We start from the raw sequence: 16,591 nt of genomic DNA on the forward strand, positions 1-16,591 counted from the left end.
TCTCAGAACGAGGAAAAGAAAGAACAGTAAAAGAGAGAGCAGTGAAACACATTTCTTTAAACCCCATTAGGATTAAATGATCGCATAATGGCACAATTATATATCATTTTTGTAAACCCTTGATTTCATCGATGCTCAACTAATACTATTAGTTGTGCATCTATACTAAGTAATCTTTTGATTTTGTATTTATACAATTGTATTCCACTCTAAAGTTTGATCCTGGCTGTTTCAGCCCGTCTCACGTCACGGCTGCAGCGAGGGGGCGGGGTCCACTCAGAGACTGGGCGTGGTCTCTGCTCCCTCTCTTTTATTCGCTGCAACAAGTTCACCAGAAGTCTGCATATCCGCGTCGGTCTATTGTGTCTGCTCTCCGTCCTTCAATCCTCCTCCAGTGACATGTTCCTGCAGCGGGCCGCCCGGCGCTATTTGCCCGACGGGAGGTCCTCCCTGTCGGCGCTGTCCGCCCTCACGTCAAGGTCGGTCCGGAGACGCTTCTTCTTCTAAAAGGCTCTTCTTTAAAAGACGCACGTTTTGAAGTCCACTGCACACACACACACACACACACACACACACACACACACACACACACACACACACACACACACACACACACACACACACACACACACACACACAGCACGTCATCCGAGTGTATCCGGACGTTGTGATCGTATGGATTATGAGGGTCTTCTGTTGTCTACTATGAAGTTAAGGTCCGAGGAGGGGAGGTTCACCTTTGACCCACTAAGCCCGTTTTCCAAAGGACGCGTCAGTGATCGGGTCGCTCTTTGCCCCCTGGAGCGATGACACTCTAAACATTCACCTGTAGATCGCAGAACATGCTTGCGTTTCATATTGCACGTTTTTACCGCGGAACAACGAAACGACCTTTTCAGTGTCGATGTTGTTGACAGTGAGCGTTGCCAGATTGGGCCCGATTTCCCTCCCAATCTGGCAACCCTCGCTGCAGCGTGTTGACATTTGTTTTGAATACCTCGCCGTGACGTCATGTGTGCTCTCCCCGGTCCGTCAGACGGCGTCAGCACGGCCACGCGCACCCCTCCGGTGAGCCGGCGGCGCCCTTCCGGCCCGAGACGTCGAGCGCCAAGACACTGATGGACGTCGGGACGCGACGCATCTTCAGCGAGGACCACGATCTCTTCAGGGAGAGCGCACGCCGCTTCTTCCAGGAGGAAGTGGTCCCTCACCACAGCGAGTATGTACTGTCTAGCCCAGGGGTCACCAACCATTTTGAACCTTAGAGCTACTTCATGGGTACTGAGTCATACGAAGGGCACCCAGTTTGATATACTCTTGTGAAATAACATTTGCTCAGTTTGCCTTTAGTTATATATGATTATTAACGATTAATGGTACTCATCTATGTGAAGACACTGATCATGTTAATGATTTCTCACAATAATTATCAACAATGACTTAAGAAAGGTGGGGAAGAGTTGTTCAAGAAGGAGTTGTGCTATTTTTAGAACAGGCCTGCGGCGCCCTGGTCTAACCCCTACCTGCTCCTTAATGACCTGTCTCTGTACTGTCTAACACCTACCTGCTCCTTAATGACCTGTCTCTGTACTGTCTAACCCCTACCTGCTCCTTAATGACCTGTCTCTGTACTGTCTAACCCCTACCTGCTCCTTAATGACCTGTCTCTGTACTGTCTAACCCCTACCTGCTCCTTAATGACCTGTCTCTGGACTGTCTAACCCCTACCTGCTCCTTAATGACCTGTCTCTGTACTGTCTAACCCCTACCTGCTCCTTAATGTCCTGTCTCTGTACTGTCTAGCCCCTACCTGCTCCTTAATGACCTGTCTCTGTACTGTCTAACCCCTACCTGCTCCTTAATGACCTGTCTCTGTACTGTCTAACCCCTACCTGCTCCTTAATGACCTGTCTCTGTACTGTCTAACCCCTACCTGCTCCTTAATGACTTGTCTCTGTACTGTCTAACCCCTACCTGCTCCTTAATGACCTGTCTCTGGACTGTCTAACCCCTACCTGCTCCTTAATGACCTGTCTGGACTATCTCACCTCTATCTGCTCCTTAATGACCTCTCTGTACTGTCTAACCCCTACCTGCTCCTTAATGACCTGTCTCTGTACTGTCTAACCCCTACCTGCTCCTTAATGACCTGTCTCTGTACTGTCTAACCCCTACATGGCTGTGGACTGTCTAACCCCTACCTGTCTGTGGACTGTCTAACCCCTACCTGTCTCTGTACTGTCTAACCCCTACCTGGCTGTGGACTGTCTAACCCCTACCTGTCTGTGGACTGTCTAACCCCCACCTGTCTCTGTACTGTCTAACCCCTACCTGTCTGTGGACTGTCTAACCCCTACCAGTCTGTGGACTGTCTAACCCCTACCTGTCTCTGTAATGTCTATCCCCTACCTGGCTGTGGACTGTCTAACCCCTACCTGTCTGTGGACTGTCTAACCCCTACCTGTCTCTGTAATGTCTATCCCCTACCTGGCTGTGGACTGTCTAACCCCAGATGGGAGAAGGCGGGCCAGGTGAGCAGGGAGCTGTGGGAGAAGGCCGGGGAGCAAGGGCTTCTGGGAGTTATGACGCCGGAGGAGCAGGGGGGGATCGGAGGAGACCTCCTCTCTGCGGCCGTCGTCTGGGAGGAGCAGTGAGTAGTATACTATACTACACTACACTACGACAATACTATACTACACTACACTATGACAATACTACAGTACTACTGTACTATAGACCTCTTCTCTGCGGCCGTCGTCTGGGAGGAGCAGTGAGTAGTATACTATACTACACTACACTACGACAATACTACAGTACTACTATACTACACTACACTATGACAATACTACAGTACTACTATACTATAGACCTCTCTGCGGCCGTCGTCTGGGAGGAGCAGTGAGTAGTATACTATACTACACTATAACAATACTACAGTACTACTATACTACACTACACTACGACAATACTACAGTACTACTATACTACACTACACTATGACAATACTAGAGTACTACTATACTATAGACCTCCTCTCTGCTGCCGTCGTCTGGGAGGAGCAGTCAGTCGCACTATACTAGTACTACTACAGTATACTATCACAATACTGCAGTACTACTAATATTATACTATCACAGTACTATAGTACTGCTTATACTATATCATACTATAACAGTACTACTCTACTACTAATACTATTTCACACTACACTTTACTACACAACCCTGTTGTGTCCACGGTGTGTTACAGGATGTACTGTAACTACTATACCACCTGGTGTTACAGGATGTACTGTAACTACTATACCACCTGGTGGGTTACAGGATGTACTGTAACTACTATACTACCTGGTGTGTTACATTGTGTACTGTAACTACTATACCACCTGGTGTGTTACAGGATGTACTGTAACTACTATACTACCTGGTGTGTTACAGGATGTACTGTAACTACTATACCACCTGGTGTGTTACAGGATGTACTGTAACTACTATACCACCTGGTGTGTTACAGGGTGTACTGTAACTACTATACCACCTGGTGTGTTACAGGATGTACTGTAACTACTATACCACCTGGTGTGTTACATTGTGTACTGTAACTACTATACCACCTGGTGTGTTACAGGATGTAATGTAACTACTATACCACCTGGTGTGTTACAGGATGAACTGTAACTACTATACCACCCGGTGTGTTACAGGATGTACTGTAACTACTATACTACCCGGTGTGTTACAGGATGTACTGTAACTACTATACCACCTGGTGTGTTACAGGATGTACTGTAACTACTATACCACCTGGTGTGTCACAGGATGTACTGTAACTACTATACCACCTGGTGTGTTACAGGATGTACTGTAACTACTATACCACCTGGTGTTACAGGATGTACTGTAACTACTATACCACCTGGTGTGTTACAGGATGTACTGTAACTACTATACCACCTGGTGTTACAGGATGTACTGTAACTACTATACCACCTGGTGTGTTACAGGATGTACTGTAACTACTATACCACCCGGTGTGTTACAGGATGTACTGTAACTGCACCGGCCCTGGGTTCGCTCTGCACTCGGACATCGTCATGCCCTACATCAGTAACTACGGCAACGCGGAGCAGGTGGAGCGCTTCATCCCCCCTATGGCCGCCGGCAAGTGCATCAGCGCCATCGCCATGACGGAGCCCGGGGCAGGCAGGTGAGGCCCCGCCCCGTCCGCCCGTAACCCCCGGTAACGCCCGGTAACGCCCGGTAACGCCCGGTAACCTAGGACGGAACACCCTTCTGTCGGTACAGCTTGGCGCACCTTCCCACCTAGCTTTCTAACGCAGTACGTGTTTTAAGTACGAGTCAGCCATGTTTTTTGTTTTTTTTCTTTCCTTTCCGTCCGCCAGCGATCTCCAGGGAGTTCGGACGCATGCCAAGAGGGACGGCTCCGACTGGATCCTGAACGGGAACAAGGTACGGTCAGGTGGTTACCCGGGAAACGGCTACGCTTCGAGCTGAAGCTTCCGGAAAAAAACGACACCATTTTGACACCTGTAGCCTACACGTGCTGGGAGTTAAAAACGATTATCTCAAAGCAGCAATAAGATAATAATTACAGGCTATCATTAGCCAGCACCTCCAAACATCTTATGATGGCTAATGCTAGCTTTGAAGATGCTTGCTAACACACTTGCTATCCCCAAACTTGCTAACGGTAGCTGTGGATATGCTTGCTAACACTAGTTTTAAGCATGCCTGCTAACACTAGCTCTGAATATGTTAGCTTTAACTATGCTTGCTAACACTAGTTTTAAGGATGTTTGCTAACACTTGCTCTGAATATGTTAGCTTTAACTATGCTTGCTAACGCTATCTTTAAGAAAGCCTAACATAAGGTGACCAGATTTCTGAACTGAAAATCGGGGACATTTTCAATGCGGCGGTGAAAAATCCTTATTATCATTATGAAATAAAAAATACTTTTTCATGTATTTTAACCAGCTTTTATTACACAAAAGGTCAGAGGCACCATTAGTGGGCGAAAAGTTAGGACAATTCTGTGGGCCAGTGACTGACAGGGGCCCTGAAAAAATATTAGAACATTAGTTATGTTAATAAAAAAACATCATTAATGGATTTTAATGGAAAATCAAATTTATAATTAAACAAACACTATCAGTATGCAGAATGTTTCCTGCATGTCTTCACAGTGTTATATTATCACAGCTCAATGTCATATTGTAAAGTTAGTATCGAACAATAAAATAATTGAAGCCTTCACAGGTAGAGGTGTGGTTACAGAAACTGCACATGGTTGGCGTTGCCTGTGTGTGTGATGGTGGGACCCAGTGTGATATCTTTTCATGGGGCCCAACATCCCTGGTGGCGCCCCTGCAAAAGGTTAATAAATCAAAATATCAGCACCCACAAATATCATGTATCAGTAGTGCACAGCAGTGTCAAAAACACAAATATAGAATAATACATGAGTAAAAAATCTCTCTTACAAAGTTAAGTGTCATGTGCAAGGACAGCTGCCAGAATAGTAGCTAGTAAATATCATCAAGATGTAATTAGTAATAATTACAAAGTCAAAACATATAAAAAGATGTAAGACTCTCGTCTGTTCTCTTCTCCTTCAATGCTTTTCTTTTCTTCACCCTTCTTTCTTCTCTCCTTAGCTTCCCTCTGTTGTTTACTTCTTTATTTCTGCCTTTCCATACTATTCTCCTGCTCTTTTCATCTTCTCTCCTTCACTCTGTTGTTTACTTCTTTATTTCTTTATTATACCTTTACTAAAAACATTGACATAAAACAGTGACTCAGGGCATCAGCTAATCAAATTGTCTGCATTTATAACTACTACAGTCATTGGTTACCCACACAGCCCGACACAAAAAACAGCAGCCTAACACACACAACTATCAACCATTGACTGATTATTAATTAATTTATTATTGATAAATAATGTCATCATTATTATTATTTTAACAGTCTCAGGTCCCTATGCCTACAGGAAAATCATATGCTACCAAAGCAGTCTTCCACCTCCCCCTCTTCCAAAACAGAGCCACATACAATGTCATCACCTGGTAATCTCATGCTAACGTTAACATTACAGCTTCACTAATGACCGATATGAAAACATTGTCATGATTTTAACGTTCACTGACTTTTATAACGTTACGTTAGGTCTTCAGTTCAGATAAACAATCATACTTATTTTAACGTTACCACTTCTCACACACACACACACACACACACACACACACACACACACACACACACACACACACACACACACACACACACACACACACACACACACACACACAGCCAAGTCTACTGCCAATTCACACAAAATAAATAAGTTCATACACAACATACCATTTATGAGACCGCTGATCTTCTCTTTTTCCTTTTTGCCGCCTCTAGATTGTTGTTGTTGACGCTGCTGCGTCTGGTCGTACGTCCTGATGACGTCTGTACGTCATACGACGTCTTCTCTGGTGCTGCGTTAAATTACTACCGTAATAACTGGTGTTTGAGTCTGCGCGCATTTTTCCCCCATTCACTGTCAAAATCGGGGACATTTCCGGGGACAGCTTTGACCGGGGACAGATCACCGAAAACGGGGACTGTCCCCGGAAATCGGGGACGTCTGGTCACCGTAGCTTAACACTCTCTTTGAATATGCTCGCTAACACTAGCTTTGAATATGCTAGCTTTAAGCACGCTTTACTAACAATAGCTTGAAACGTGTTCGCTACTGTACACATGTACAGGAACGTACCAAAGTAGTTCAAGTGCCAAGAGAGCTACTCTTGGGTTGTGTGCGTCATTCATTGACTAAACAACTATCTGTTCCCCTGGAGGTGTTCATCACCAACGGGTGGATGTGCGACCTGGTCGTCGTGGTGACGGTGACGGACCGCGAGGCCAAGACGGCGGCCCACGGCATCAGCCTCTTCCTGGTGGAAGACGGCATGAAGGGTTTCCAGAAGGGGCGCAAGTTGGACAAGATCGGCCTCAAGGCCCAGGTACACACGCACTACACACGCACTACTCACCCACTACTCGCGCACAAAACTCACAGATACACTACACACACACTACTCACACACATAACTCACACACACTGCTCGCACACTGCTCGCACACTTCTCGCACACTACTCGCACACTACTCGCACACAAAACTCCCACACACTACACACAGACACTACTCACACACTACCCACACACTGCTCACACACTACACACACTACTCGCTCACAAAACTCACACACACACACACACACACACACACACACACACACTGCTCACACACTACACACACACACTACTCGCACACACTGCTCACACACACTGCTCACACACAATGCTCACACACTGCCCACACACTGCCCACACACTACTCACACACTACCCACACACTGCTCACACACTACTCACACACTCCTTCTGAAGGCCCAGGTAATCACACACTACTCACACACTACACACACACTACTCACACACTCCTTCTGAAGGCCCAGGTACTCACACACTACACACTACACACACACACACACACACACACACACACACACACACACACACACGCTACTCACACAATACTCACACACTACAAACACACTACTCGCACACTCCTTCTGAAGGCCCAGGTAATCACACACTACTCACACACTACCCACACACTACTCACACACTACTCACACACTACCCACACACTGCTCACACACTACTCACACACTCCTTCTGAAGGCCCAGGTAATCACACACTACTCACACACTACACACACACTACTCACACACTCCTTCTGAAGGCCCAGGTACTCACACACTACACACACACACACACACACACACACACGCTACTCACACAATACTCACACACTACAAACACACTACTCGCACACTCCTTCTGAAGGCCCAGGTAAGCACGCACTACCCACACACTACCCACACATTTCCCACACACTACACACACACTACTCACACACTTCCCACACACTACTCACAGGCCCAGGTAATCAAACACTCCTTCTGGCGGGTCCATAACACGACACTTAAGAGGGTGGTTCTCAAATGGGGGTATGTTTACCCCTGGGGGAATCGTGGAGGACTGCAGAGGGGAAAAAAAAGGAAAAAAAGAAACGAGTATCAAATCTGAAAGCTCGACAACATGAAACTTATAAAAAGGACAGGTGATTGTAATGTAGAGGGAGGGGAGTGGAGGAGGGAGCTAGATGTTGACCGGGGGGTCTTGTGGTCCCCCCCCCCCCCCAGGACACTGCGGAGCTGTTCTTCGAGGACGTGAGGCTGCCGGCCAGCGCCCTGCTGGGGGAGCTGAACAAGGGCTTCTACTACCTGATGAACGAGCTGCCGCAGGTAAGACAGCCCCGCGGGGGGTGTTACTGTCAGTGGGGGAGGCTGTTCTCTGGGAGGCTGTTCTCTGGGAGGCTGTTCTCTGGGAGGCTTTTCTCTGGGAGGCTGTTGTGTGTGTGTCTGTTCTCTGGGAGGCTGTTCTCTGGGAGGCTGTTGTGTGTGTGTGTCTGTTCTCTGGGAGTCTGTTCTCTGGGAGTCTGTTCTCTGGGAGTCTGTTCTCTGGGAGGCTGTTCTCTGGGAGTCTGTTGGGGGAGTCTGTTCTCTGAGTCTGTTGGGGGAGTCTGTTCTCTGAGTCTGTTGGGGGAGTCTGTTCTCTGAGTCTGTTGGGGGAGTCTGTTCTCTGAGTCTGTTGGGGGAGTCTGTTCTCTGTGAGTCTGTTGGGGGAGTCTGTTCTCTGAGTCTGTTGGGGGAGTCTGTTCTCTGTGAGTCTGTTGGGGGAGTCTGTTCTCTGTGCGTCTCTCTGTGAGTCTGTCGTGTGTGTGATTCTGTCGTGCGTGAGTCTGTCGTGTGTAACGTGAGCCTATTCTGTGCGGGTGTCTCTTGTCCGTACCTCCGTCGGTGTGTCTGATGCTGGCCCTCCTGCCCTGCTCTGCCTCCAGGAGCGCCTGCTGATCGCAGACATGGCCATCGCCAGCTGTGAGTTCATGTTTGAGGAGACAAGGAACTACGTGATGCAGAGGAAGGCCTTCGGGAAGACCATCGCCCACCTGCAGGTCTGAGGAGAGCCCAACCGTGACTCGCTTATGTCAGGGGGGGGGGGGGGGTCAGGGGTTTGAATCCCAGCTGCACGGGACTCGTTCTCATTCTGCCTGAGGTTAAGTAGCTATAGCCGTAGCTACCTCGATCTAGTAGAGGCAAAATGTCATTTAACTGAACAGTAGTTCCAGCTCCCACCACTAGGGGTCATTTAACTGTAGTTTCAGCTCCCACCACTAGGGATCATATAGGCAAGGCAACTTTATTTATATAGCACTTTTCATACACAAGGCAGACTCAAAGTGCTTCACATATAAACATTGTCATACAATAAAATGAATTGATAAAAGAAAACGTATGCAAAGAAATGGGTAAAATAGAAAGGGGTCATATAACTGTAGTTCAGGCTCCCACCACTAGGGGGTGCTGAAGGGAGAAAGCACTCATTGCAGGTTTAACCGGGCGTTGCGCAGCAGGCTGAGGCTGTTGTTGTGTTGTGCGTCTCAAGACAGTGCAGCACAAGCTGGCGGAGATGAAGACGGAGATCTGCGTGGGCCGGGCCTTCCTGGACAGCTGCCTGCAGCTCCACGGCGAGAAGAGGCTGGACTCCTCCACCGCCTCCATGGCCAAGTGCTGGTGAAGAACCTCCTCCTCCTCCTCCTCCTCCTCCTCCTCCTCCTCCTCCTCCTCCTCACCCTAACCAGGAATAAGGTTGGGGTAATAATTGTGTTTTTCTATGTTCCGCAGGGCGTCTGACCTCCAGAACAAGGTCGCCACCCAGTGTGTGCAGATGCACGGAGGCTGGGGATACATGATGGAGTACCCCATCGCCAAGTGAGTGGGCAGTCTCTCTCTCTCTCTCTCTCTCTCTCTCTCTCTCTCTCTCTCTCTCTCTCTCTCTCTCTCTCTCTCTCTCTCTCTCTCTCTCTCTCTCTCTCTCTCTCTCTCTCTCTCTCTCTCTCTCTCTGCAAATGTAACTCTTAAGGGCTTTACATGGTTCCCGCAACGCAAGGGGGGCTAAGGACCCTCCTTGCGTCCGCCGCAAAGGCCGGACGTGCGCCTGCCATAAACCGTAACCTTCCGTCGAGGCGCCGCAGCAGCCAGGGCTGTGATTGGTCCGCTCGCTAAAACCCGACGCAGAACCATAAAGGTTCTCGACCCCGTCGAGGCGTCTGCGTGGTCGTTGCGTTGCGGGAGCGTGGGACCATAAGAAGCCCTTCTGTGTAACTGTGACTAGGTGCAGAGTACCCTGGTATATAAAGCTACTGACCCCCCTGTGTCCCCCCCCCCCCCCCCCCCCCCCACCAGGGCCTTCGTGGACTCCCGGGTGCAGCCCATCTACGGGGGCACCAACGAGATCATGAAGGAGCTGATCGCCCGCACCATCGTCAGCACCAAGTGAGGAAGACCAAGGGGCTCTTCCTCAGGGTGGTCTTCAGCCGGGTGCTCCTCTTCCTCAGGGTGGGGTTCCCCAGACTGGGGGGGCCGTTTGCTCTGTTAGGTCCGCTTTTAGATGCGTGCACGTGTAAAGATTCTGGGCTGTAGTAAGTACTGGAGCGATGTGGAGAGACAAGGGCTTCTTTTCCAGTCTCCATTTTGTGTTAAAACCAAAAGGTGTTCAGAGGGCGTCCATCGTGTGTGTGTGTGTGTGTGTGTGTGTGTGTGTGTGTGTGTGTGTGTGTGTGTGTGTGTGTGTGTGTGTGTGTGTGTGTGTGTGTGTGTGTGTGTGTGTGTGTGTGTGTGTGTGTGTGTGTGTTTCTATATAAACAAAAGTGAATCAAATCGAAGAGCGAGTGCACCAAGGTACAATCAGATTTTTGGCCCCAGGGTCGTTGCCGTTGGTTACCAAGAACTCTAAGCCAGCTGGCCCCGTGAGTGGAGCCAACAGACAGGGGGTAACCTTATATGATCTAATGTAGAAATTAAACTTGATTGCCGGGGTGTAATTCTACCAAGTGTCCTTAGAACACTCATTGCAGTTCAAATCCATTCAGATTCACACAATCATGATGCCAATGAATGAATGATTATGAATCTTTAACCGCCACATTGAGTTCAAATCATTATCTCAGTCTTTTAATTACGTAGACTGATTTGGGTTTGCGTTTGTTGTTACTACTTTCTAAGCACTTATGACGGCAGTTTATCGCCTGACATTATCAAATGCCCTCGCGTCAACGGAGCACTAAAACAAAGAGCCAATTTAATAAATGTTAACAAATCACATTAGCTTATGTGGCCTAACTTTAAAATGTATTGTCTACTGTGAGAACTTGATAATTTGTCCAATAAAAAAAAACACACTGGTTGGTACACACTTTGTTTTTCTGTCAATTTGACTTTCTGTCGCTTTCCATAAATATATTCCCATAATGGTCAATTTTAACTAGCAGGGATTAGGGGCAGTGGCGTCTCTCCGCCACTGGGGGAAGGCGGCGTCTCTCCTCTGGGGCGGTGGCGTCTCTCCGCCACTCGAGGGCGGTGTCGTCACGGACTAGATCCCTTTACTTTACTCTGGCAGGTTTCACCTTTGCTGAGACACTTTGATTCCTTATTGACTGAACCAGTTTTTCAGTTAAAAACGGTTCGGTTTCTATTAGATCCATCTTATCTTATTTTGAAGGCTGTATATTCCCACTGGGTTTCCCTGAGTGAGGGGAAGTTCATTATGGGGTTTCCAAAATGTCCATAGTTCCGTGCAATAAAAGGTAAATATTAACCCTAGCCGACCAATCAGGAACGACGCATCTGTCCAGCACATCCGTGCGGTTCCTCCGGGTGGCCACGGAGCAGCAGGTGGCCCCCGGGCCGACGGTAACTTAACAGCGCGTGTCGTAAAAACCGGGTGTTCCCTCGTGCAGCTCGCGCTCATCTGCCGGTTGTCCGGGTGTGTGTGTGTGAGGGGGTGTAGAAAGGGCGTTCTTTCCCAGCAGATTCTCTCTCTCTCTCTCTCTCTCTCTCTCTCTCTCTCGTCCCTCTCGTCCCTCTCGTCCAACCCCCCCCCTCTTCTCAGCACTCATCATCAGCAACAGAGAGCCACACCCAGGTGGCGGTGTGTCTCTCCGCTGCGCACCGCTCAGCAGCAGCCAGCGGCGGGCTGCACCGAGCTGCACAATGTACGGAAACACATGAGGATCATAACCATACACCAGCCTGCGTGTGTGTGTGTGTGTGTGTGTGTGTGTGTGTGTGTGTGTGTGTGGGGGGGGGGGGGGGGGCATTATTGTAGTCTTTATGTGTGCGTGTATGTGTTTGTGCGTGCTGTAAATATTGTAGTCTGTGTGTGTGTTTGTGTGTGTTATAAATATTGTTGTGTGTGTTTATGTGTGCGTGTTGTAAATATTGGTGTGTGTGTGTGTGTGTGTGTGTGTGTGTGTGTGTGTGTGTGTGTGTGTGTGTGTGTGTGTGTGTGTGTGTGTGTGTATCGCTGCATGCGTTGGTTGTGCCCAGCAGAACGTATATTTCATATATATCCGTGTTCATTATTATATTTGTCTACCGTAGTAGACGCTCCCTCCAGCGTCCCTCCACCGCCACCAATCCCAACCTCGCTGCGCCTCTACATCCGGCGCTACGGTACCGACCCGCGGGGAGGGCGGGGCCAGTAGAGCCTCTGTGTCGCCTCCCGAGCGCCCCTCACACGCGCACGGATACCAGCACGGATCTGCAGCAGCAGGTAGGAGCGGTGCTCACGTTAAACCCCCGGTTGCGTGATGTCTTGGCGCGTTTAGTCACCATGCGTCTCCCGGTTTACTTGCACTGCAAAGTTGTTGAATTATTGTGTGTGTGTGCGTGTGTGCGTGTCATGGGGACCGGTGTGATCAGTCCCGAGCGGCTCGTGCGCGTGTGTGTCTGTGATGAGCAGTGATGTGGTCGGACCTGCAGACCGCATCACTCCGTATATATTATACAGAAGTCGGTTATTCTTCAGATTGTCTTTATTTTAAACAAACCGTCGCTCAGCAACCTCCTCTGATCATGAATATATTTATTTTATTTTAATCACATCCTGCGCATGAATATTGTGCTCACTGGTAAAAGACCGTGTGCGTGCGTGTGTGCGTGCGTTCAAGCGCGCGCGTGTAGCCGGTGTCTTTGTTCAGCTCCAAGCCAGGGAGCGACTCTGCTGAATCGCGCGACGCATAGCGCAGACTCAGACCCCCCAGACCGCCTCAGACCACCCAACGTCCCCCAGACCCCTCCGACCTCCCCAGCCGCCTCTCCATCAGTCAGCTACAGAGCCGCCAGCTCCTCGCCTTTATTTCCCGGGAATATGTCGTGAATCGATCTCGCTGCGCGCGCAATAGACGCTGCGAGATTCGGTCCTTTCAACGCAAGGTGGGCTGGGCCCGGTTCCGGTGGCGCGTGTTGGGTCTGTGTTTTGGGGGAGTCGTCTTATTGTCGAAGCAACCTCGTGCGCTGTCACCGCCCGCCCCCCCCCCCCTTCAGGGGAAACTGCGAGTGGATCTTGCAAGTCATTCATTATTCACTCGTTCATTCATCTTCCTGCGCGCGTGCCTCTCCATCCTTTTATGTCCGCGCGCGGTTGATCACAGCCGCCGGTCACAAACAATCCATCGATATCTCTGTTGAGTGGCTGTTAAGTGTGTGTGTGTGTGTGTGTGTGTGTGTGTGTGTGTGTGTGTGTGTGTGTGTGTGTGTGTGTGTGTGTGTGTGTGTGTGTGTGTGTGTGTGTGTGTGTGTGTGTGTGTGTGTGTGTGAGTGAGATATCTGTTGCTTACGCCTCTCTGTGTGAGACCATTCAGACACTCCCACCTCACTTCTAAAGAATCAGGGCATCTTTCCTCTGATTTGCTCGAGGAAATCACCTGGCCTGTCAATCACGGGGGGGGGGGTTGCTGGTCGTTTAGTTTATTATTCTCGCTCCTTTCTGCTCGTTCTCTATACTTAAGTCCGTTACAGATTTGGTGCATGTTATTAGTTACGCATATGGATGCCCGCACACACACACGCACACGCACACACACACAAAAGTGCTTTGAAACGCTACTCGAGGCTAATTGCTACGTGCCTTGCTAGCATTTGTTGCTTCAAGCCGGCAGTGTGTACCCTGCAGGGAGGCTAAACCAGAACATTAGAGTTGATTCTGATTCCGACACACACTGGAGACACACCAGCCAGAGGTGGACACACTACTGGTGTGTTACAGACACACTACTGGTGTGTTACAGACAGACTACTGGTGCGTTGCAGACACAGTGCTTTGTGTGCAGCGTTCACGCTGCACACATCTGTCGACGGATCTTATTGACTTTGACTGTGGCGCTCTCGAAATGCATTGTGGGTCCGTCCGTTTCTGGCGGCTCCGTGGCTTGCGTCAAACTGTTGACGCAAAAGTTCCTTTCAGGGAGCGACGGATCCGTCGGCCAATCAGTTGCGTCATGCAAATATACGCAAATACCCTATCCAAGGAATCGCCTTTGTGGTACAACCCGTGAAAACACGTGGATACGTCAGAAATCCCCCATCCGTCGACGGACGGCGGTAGTGTGGACGCGATGTTAGAACCGGTTCGGCCTGGTCGTTAGGAAACACTCCTAACACCCCCACCTTACGGGTAATATGGAGGAAAAATCTGTTGAACCATCGACCAATCAGGGCTTTGCTGCTCAGTGTCGGAAGCGGAAAATCGGGCGCAACATTGGCTACAAAATCGGGCTATTTGTCGCGTAGCGTGACTCAGCATAAACACTGCTGACCTCTTAGCTTAGTGCGACTGTGCTTTTATCTTAGCACTGGGGTTAAGTCCTCCTAGCTTAATGCCATTGTGCCCATAGCTTAGCTCTAATTGCCTTTTAGCTTTGCTTAGCGCTATAATTGTCTTCTCAGCCTAGCTGTAGTTTTCTGTTAGCTTAGCGCGAGGCTACTGTGCTCTTAGCTTAGCGCTAGGCTACTGTGCTCTTAGCTTAGCGCTAGGCTACTGTCCTCTTAGCTTAGCGCTGGCTGGGATCCTCTCAAACAGACCCTGACAGCTCCTGTCACATCGAATCACAAACACACACACACACGCACACACACACATTAACACACACACACAAACACACACACACACGAAGTGCCCTCTATGGTGTCCTCAATTGGTTCTGGAACATTCCTGCCCCATTGAACATCAATTATCGCATCAATGAAACAACGGTCAAATGTATACGATACATATCATATGTATGTATAACATAGCCTTCACCATTGTTTTTTATTCACATCATATCATTTGTTTATGTATGCAGTGTATGATATCCGTGCGTGTTACTCATGTGTAGTATTTGACGTGCGGTTCGTGGGCAGTGTTTTGGGGCGTGGTGGTCTGATCCGCTCTCGTCTCGTCCTATAATCTCCCGGTCGTCCCCTGGAGGAGGGAGGGTGTTTATGATCCAGAGTCAGCTCAGACTCTGCTGTCTAATCCACAGCACGTGACTGATGAACTCGTTAATCAGCTAATTGATTAACCAGCTCCTGATCGTGTTCGCTGAACACCAGACCTGACGCTGATATCGAGGGCCAGCAGACGTACAACTCCGTTGTGCAGGTTGACTGTTGCTTTGGTTGTCATGGCAGCAAGTTCGCCGCGGTAACGGCGTCATCCTAAATCCTTCTAGTCTGGGTCACCGACAGATTTGACGTCCGTGGAGACGGCGCGTGCGTGTGTGTGTGTGTGTGTGTGTGTGTGTGTGTGTGTGTGTGTGTGTGTGTGTGTGTGTGTGTGTGTGTGTGTGTGTGTGTGTGTGTGTGTGTGTGTGTAAACTCTCGCAGTAAGGCTTTGCATCACCAGAGAATCTGTTTTGAAGCATCTTTCCGAACAGGCTCTGTACCGTCTAACCCCTAGCTGCTCCTTAATGACCTGTCTCTGTACTGTCTAACCCCTACCTGCTCCTTAATGACCTGTCTCTGTACTGTCTAACCCCTACCTGCTCCTTAATGACCTGTCTCTGTACTGTCTAACCCCTACCTGCTCCTTAATGACCTGTCTCTGTACCGTCTAACCCCTACCTGCTCCTTAATGACCTGTCTCTGTACTGTCTAACCCCTACCTGCTCCTTAATGACCTGTCTCTGTACTGTCTAACCCCTACCTGCTCCTTAATGACCTGTCTCTGTACTGTCTAACCCCTGCCTGCTCCTTAACGACCTGTCTCTGTACTGTCTAACCCCTACCTGCTCCTTAATGACCTGTCTCTGTACTGTCTAATCCCTACCTGCTCCTTAACGACCTGTCTCTGTACTGTCACTCTAACCCCTACCTGCTCCTTAATGACCTGTCTCTGTACTGTCACTCTAACCCCTACCTGCTCCTTAATGACCTGTCTCTGTACTGTCTAACCCCTACCTGCTCCTTAATGACCTGTCTCTGTACTGTCTAACCCCTACCTGCTCCTTAATGACCTGTCTCAGTACTGTCTAACCCCTACCTGCTCCTTAATGACCTGTCTCTGTACTGTCTAACCCCTACCTGCTCCTTAATGACCAGTCTCTGTACTGTCTAACCCCTACC

At 49.1% G+C, this 16,591-nt stretch overlaps 3 protein-coding genes across 4 annotated transcripts in view; all 3 read left to right on the forward strand.

Moving 5' to 3' along the window:
• The window catches only part of LOC115542969 (NLR family CARD domain-containing protein 3-like), a 397,473-nt gene that overhangs the window by 38,370 nt on the left and 342,512 nt on the right, over nt 1–16,591 (forward strand). The window lies entirely within an intron of this gene.
• On the forward strand, nt 290–11,395 carry LOC115542990 (long-chain specific acyl-CoA dehydrogenase, mitochondrial). The gene is made up of 11 exons (XM_030355521.1): nt 290–479; nt 1,037–1,219; nt 2,513–2,650; nt 4,042–4,206; nt 4,403–4,469; nt 6,872–7,036; nt 8,288–8,389; nt 8,986–9,099; nt 9,591–9,718; nt 9,830–9,916; nt 10,391–11,395. Exons 1-11 carry the CDS (start codon nt 400–402, stop codon nt 10,482–10,484), a joined length of 1,323 nt encoding a protein of 440 aa, XP_030211381.1. The 5' UTR covers nt 290–399; the 3' UTR covers nt 10,485–11,395.
• Nucleotides 12,440–16,591, forward strand: part of LOC115542967 (microtubule-associated protein 2) — a 41,644-nt gene continuing 37,492 nt past the window's right edge. For both annotated transcript variants that reach the window (XM_030355487.1, XM_030355488.1), the window contains exon 1: nt 12,440–12,758. The gene's annotated coding sequence lies outside the window, so the exon portion shown is untranslated. The remainder of the gene's footprint in view (nt 12,759–16,591) is intronic.

Source organism: Gadus morhua, chromosome 4 (assembly GCF_902167405.1).
Source record: "Gadus morhua chromosome 4, gadMor3.0, whole genome shotgun sequence".
NCBI classification, from domain to species: domain Eukaryota; kingdom Metazoa; phylum Chordata; class Actinopteri; order Gadiformes; family Gadidae; genus Gadus; species Gadus morhua.

Bases quoted from the DNA above. Each gene is read 5' to 3' on its own strand.
- LOC115542990 (XM_030355521.1), top strand. From the start codon at position 400: ATGTTCCTGCAGCGGGCCGCCCGGCGCTATTTGCCCGACGGGAGGTCC. The intron at 9,100-9,590 runs GTCTGAGGAGAG...GTGCGTCTCAAG, and splicing joins AGACCATCGCCCACCTGCAG to ACAGTGCAGCACAAGCTGGC. The intron at 9,719-9,829 runs GTGAAGAACCTC...TATGTTCCGCAG, and splicing joins GCCTCCATGGCCAAGTGCTG to GGCGTCTGACCTCCAGAACA.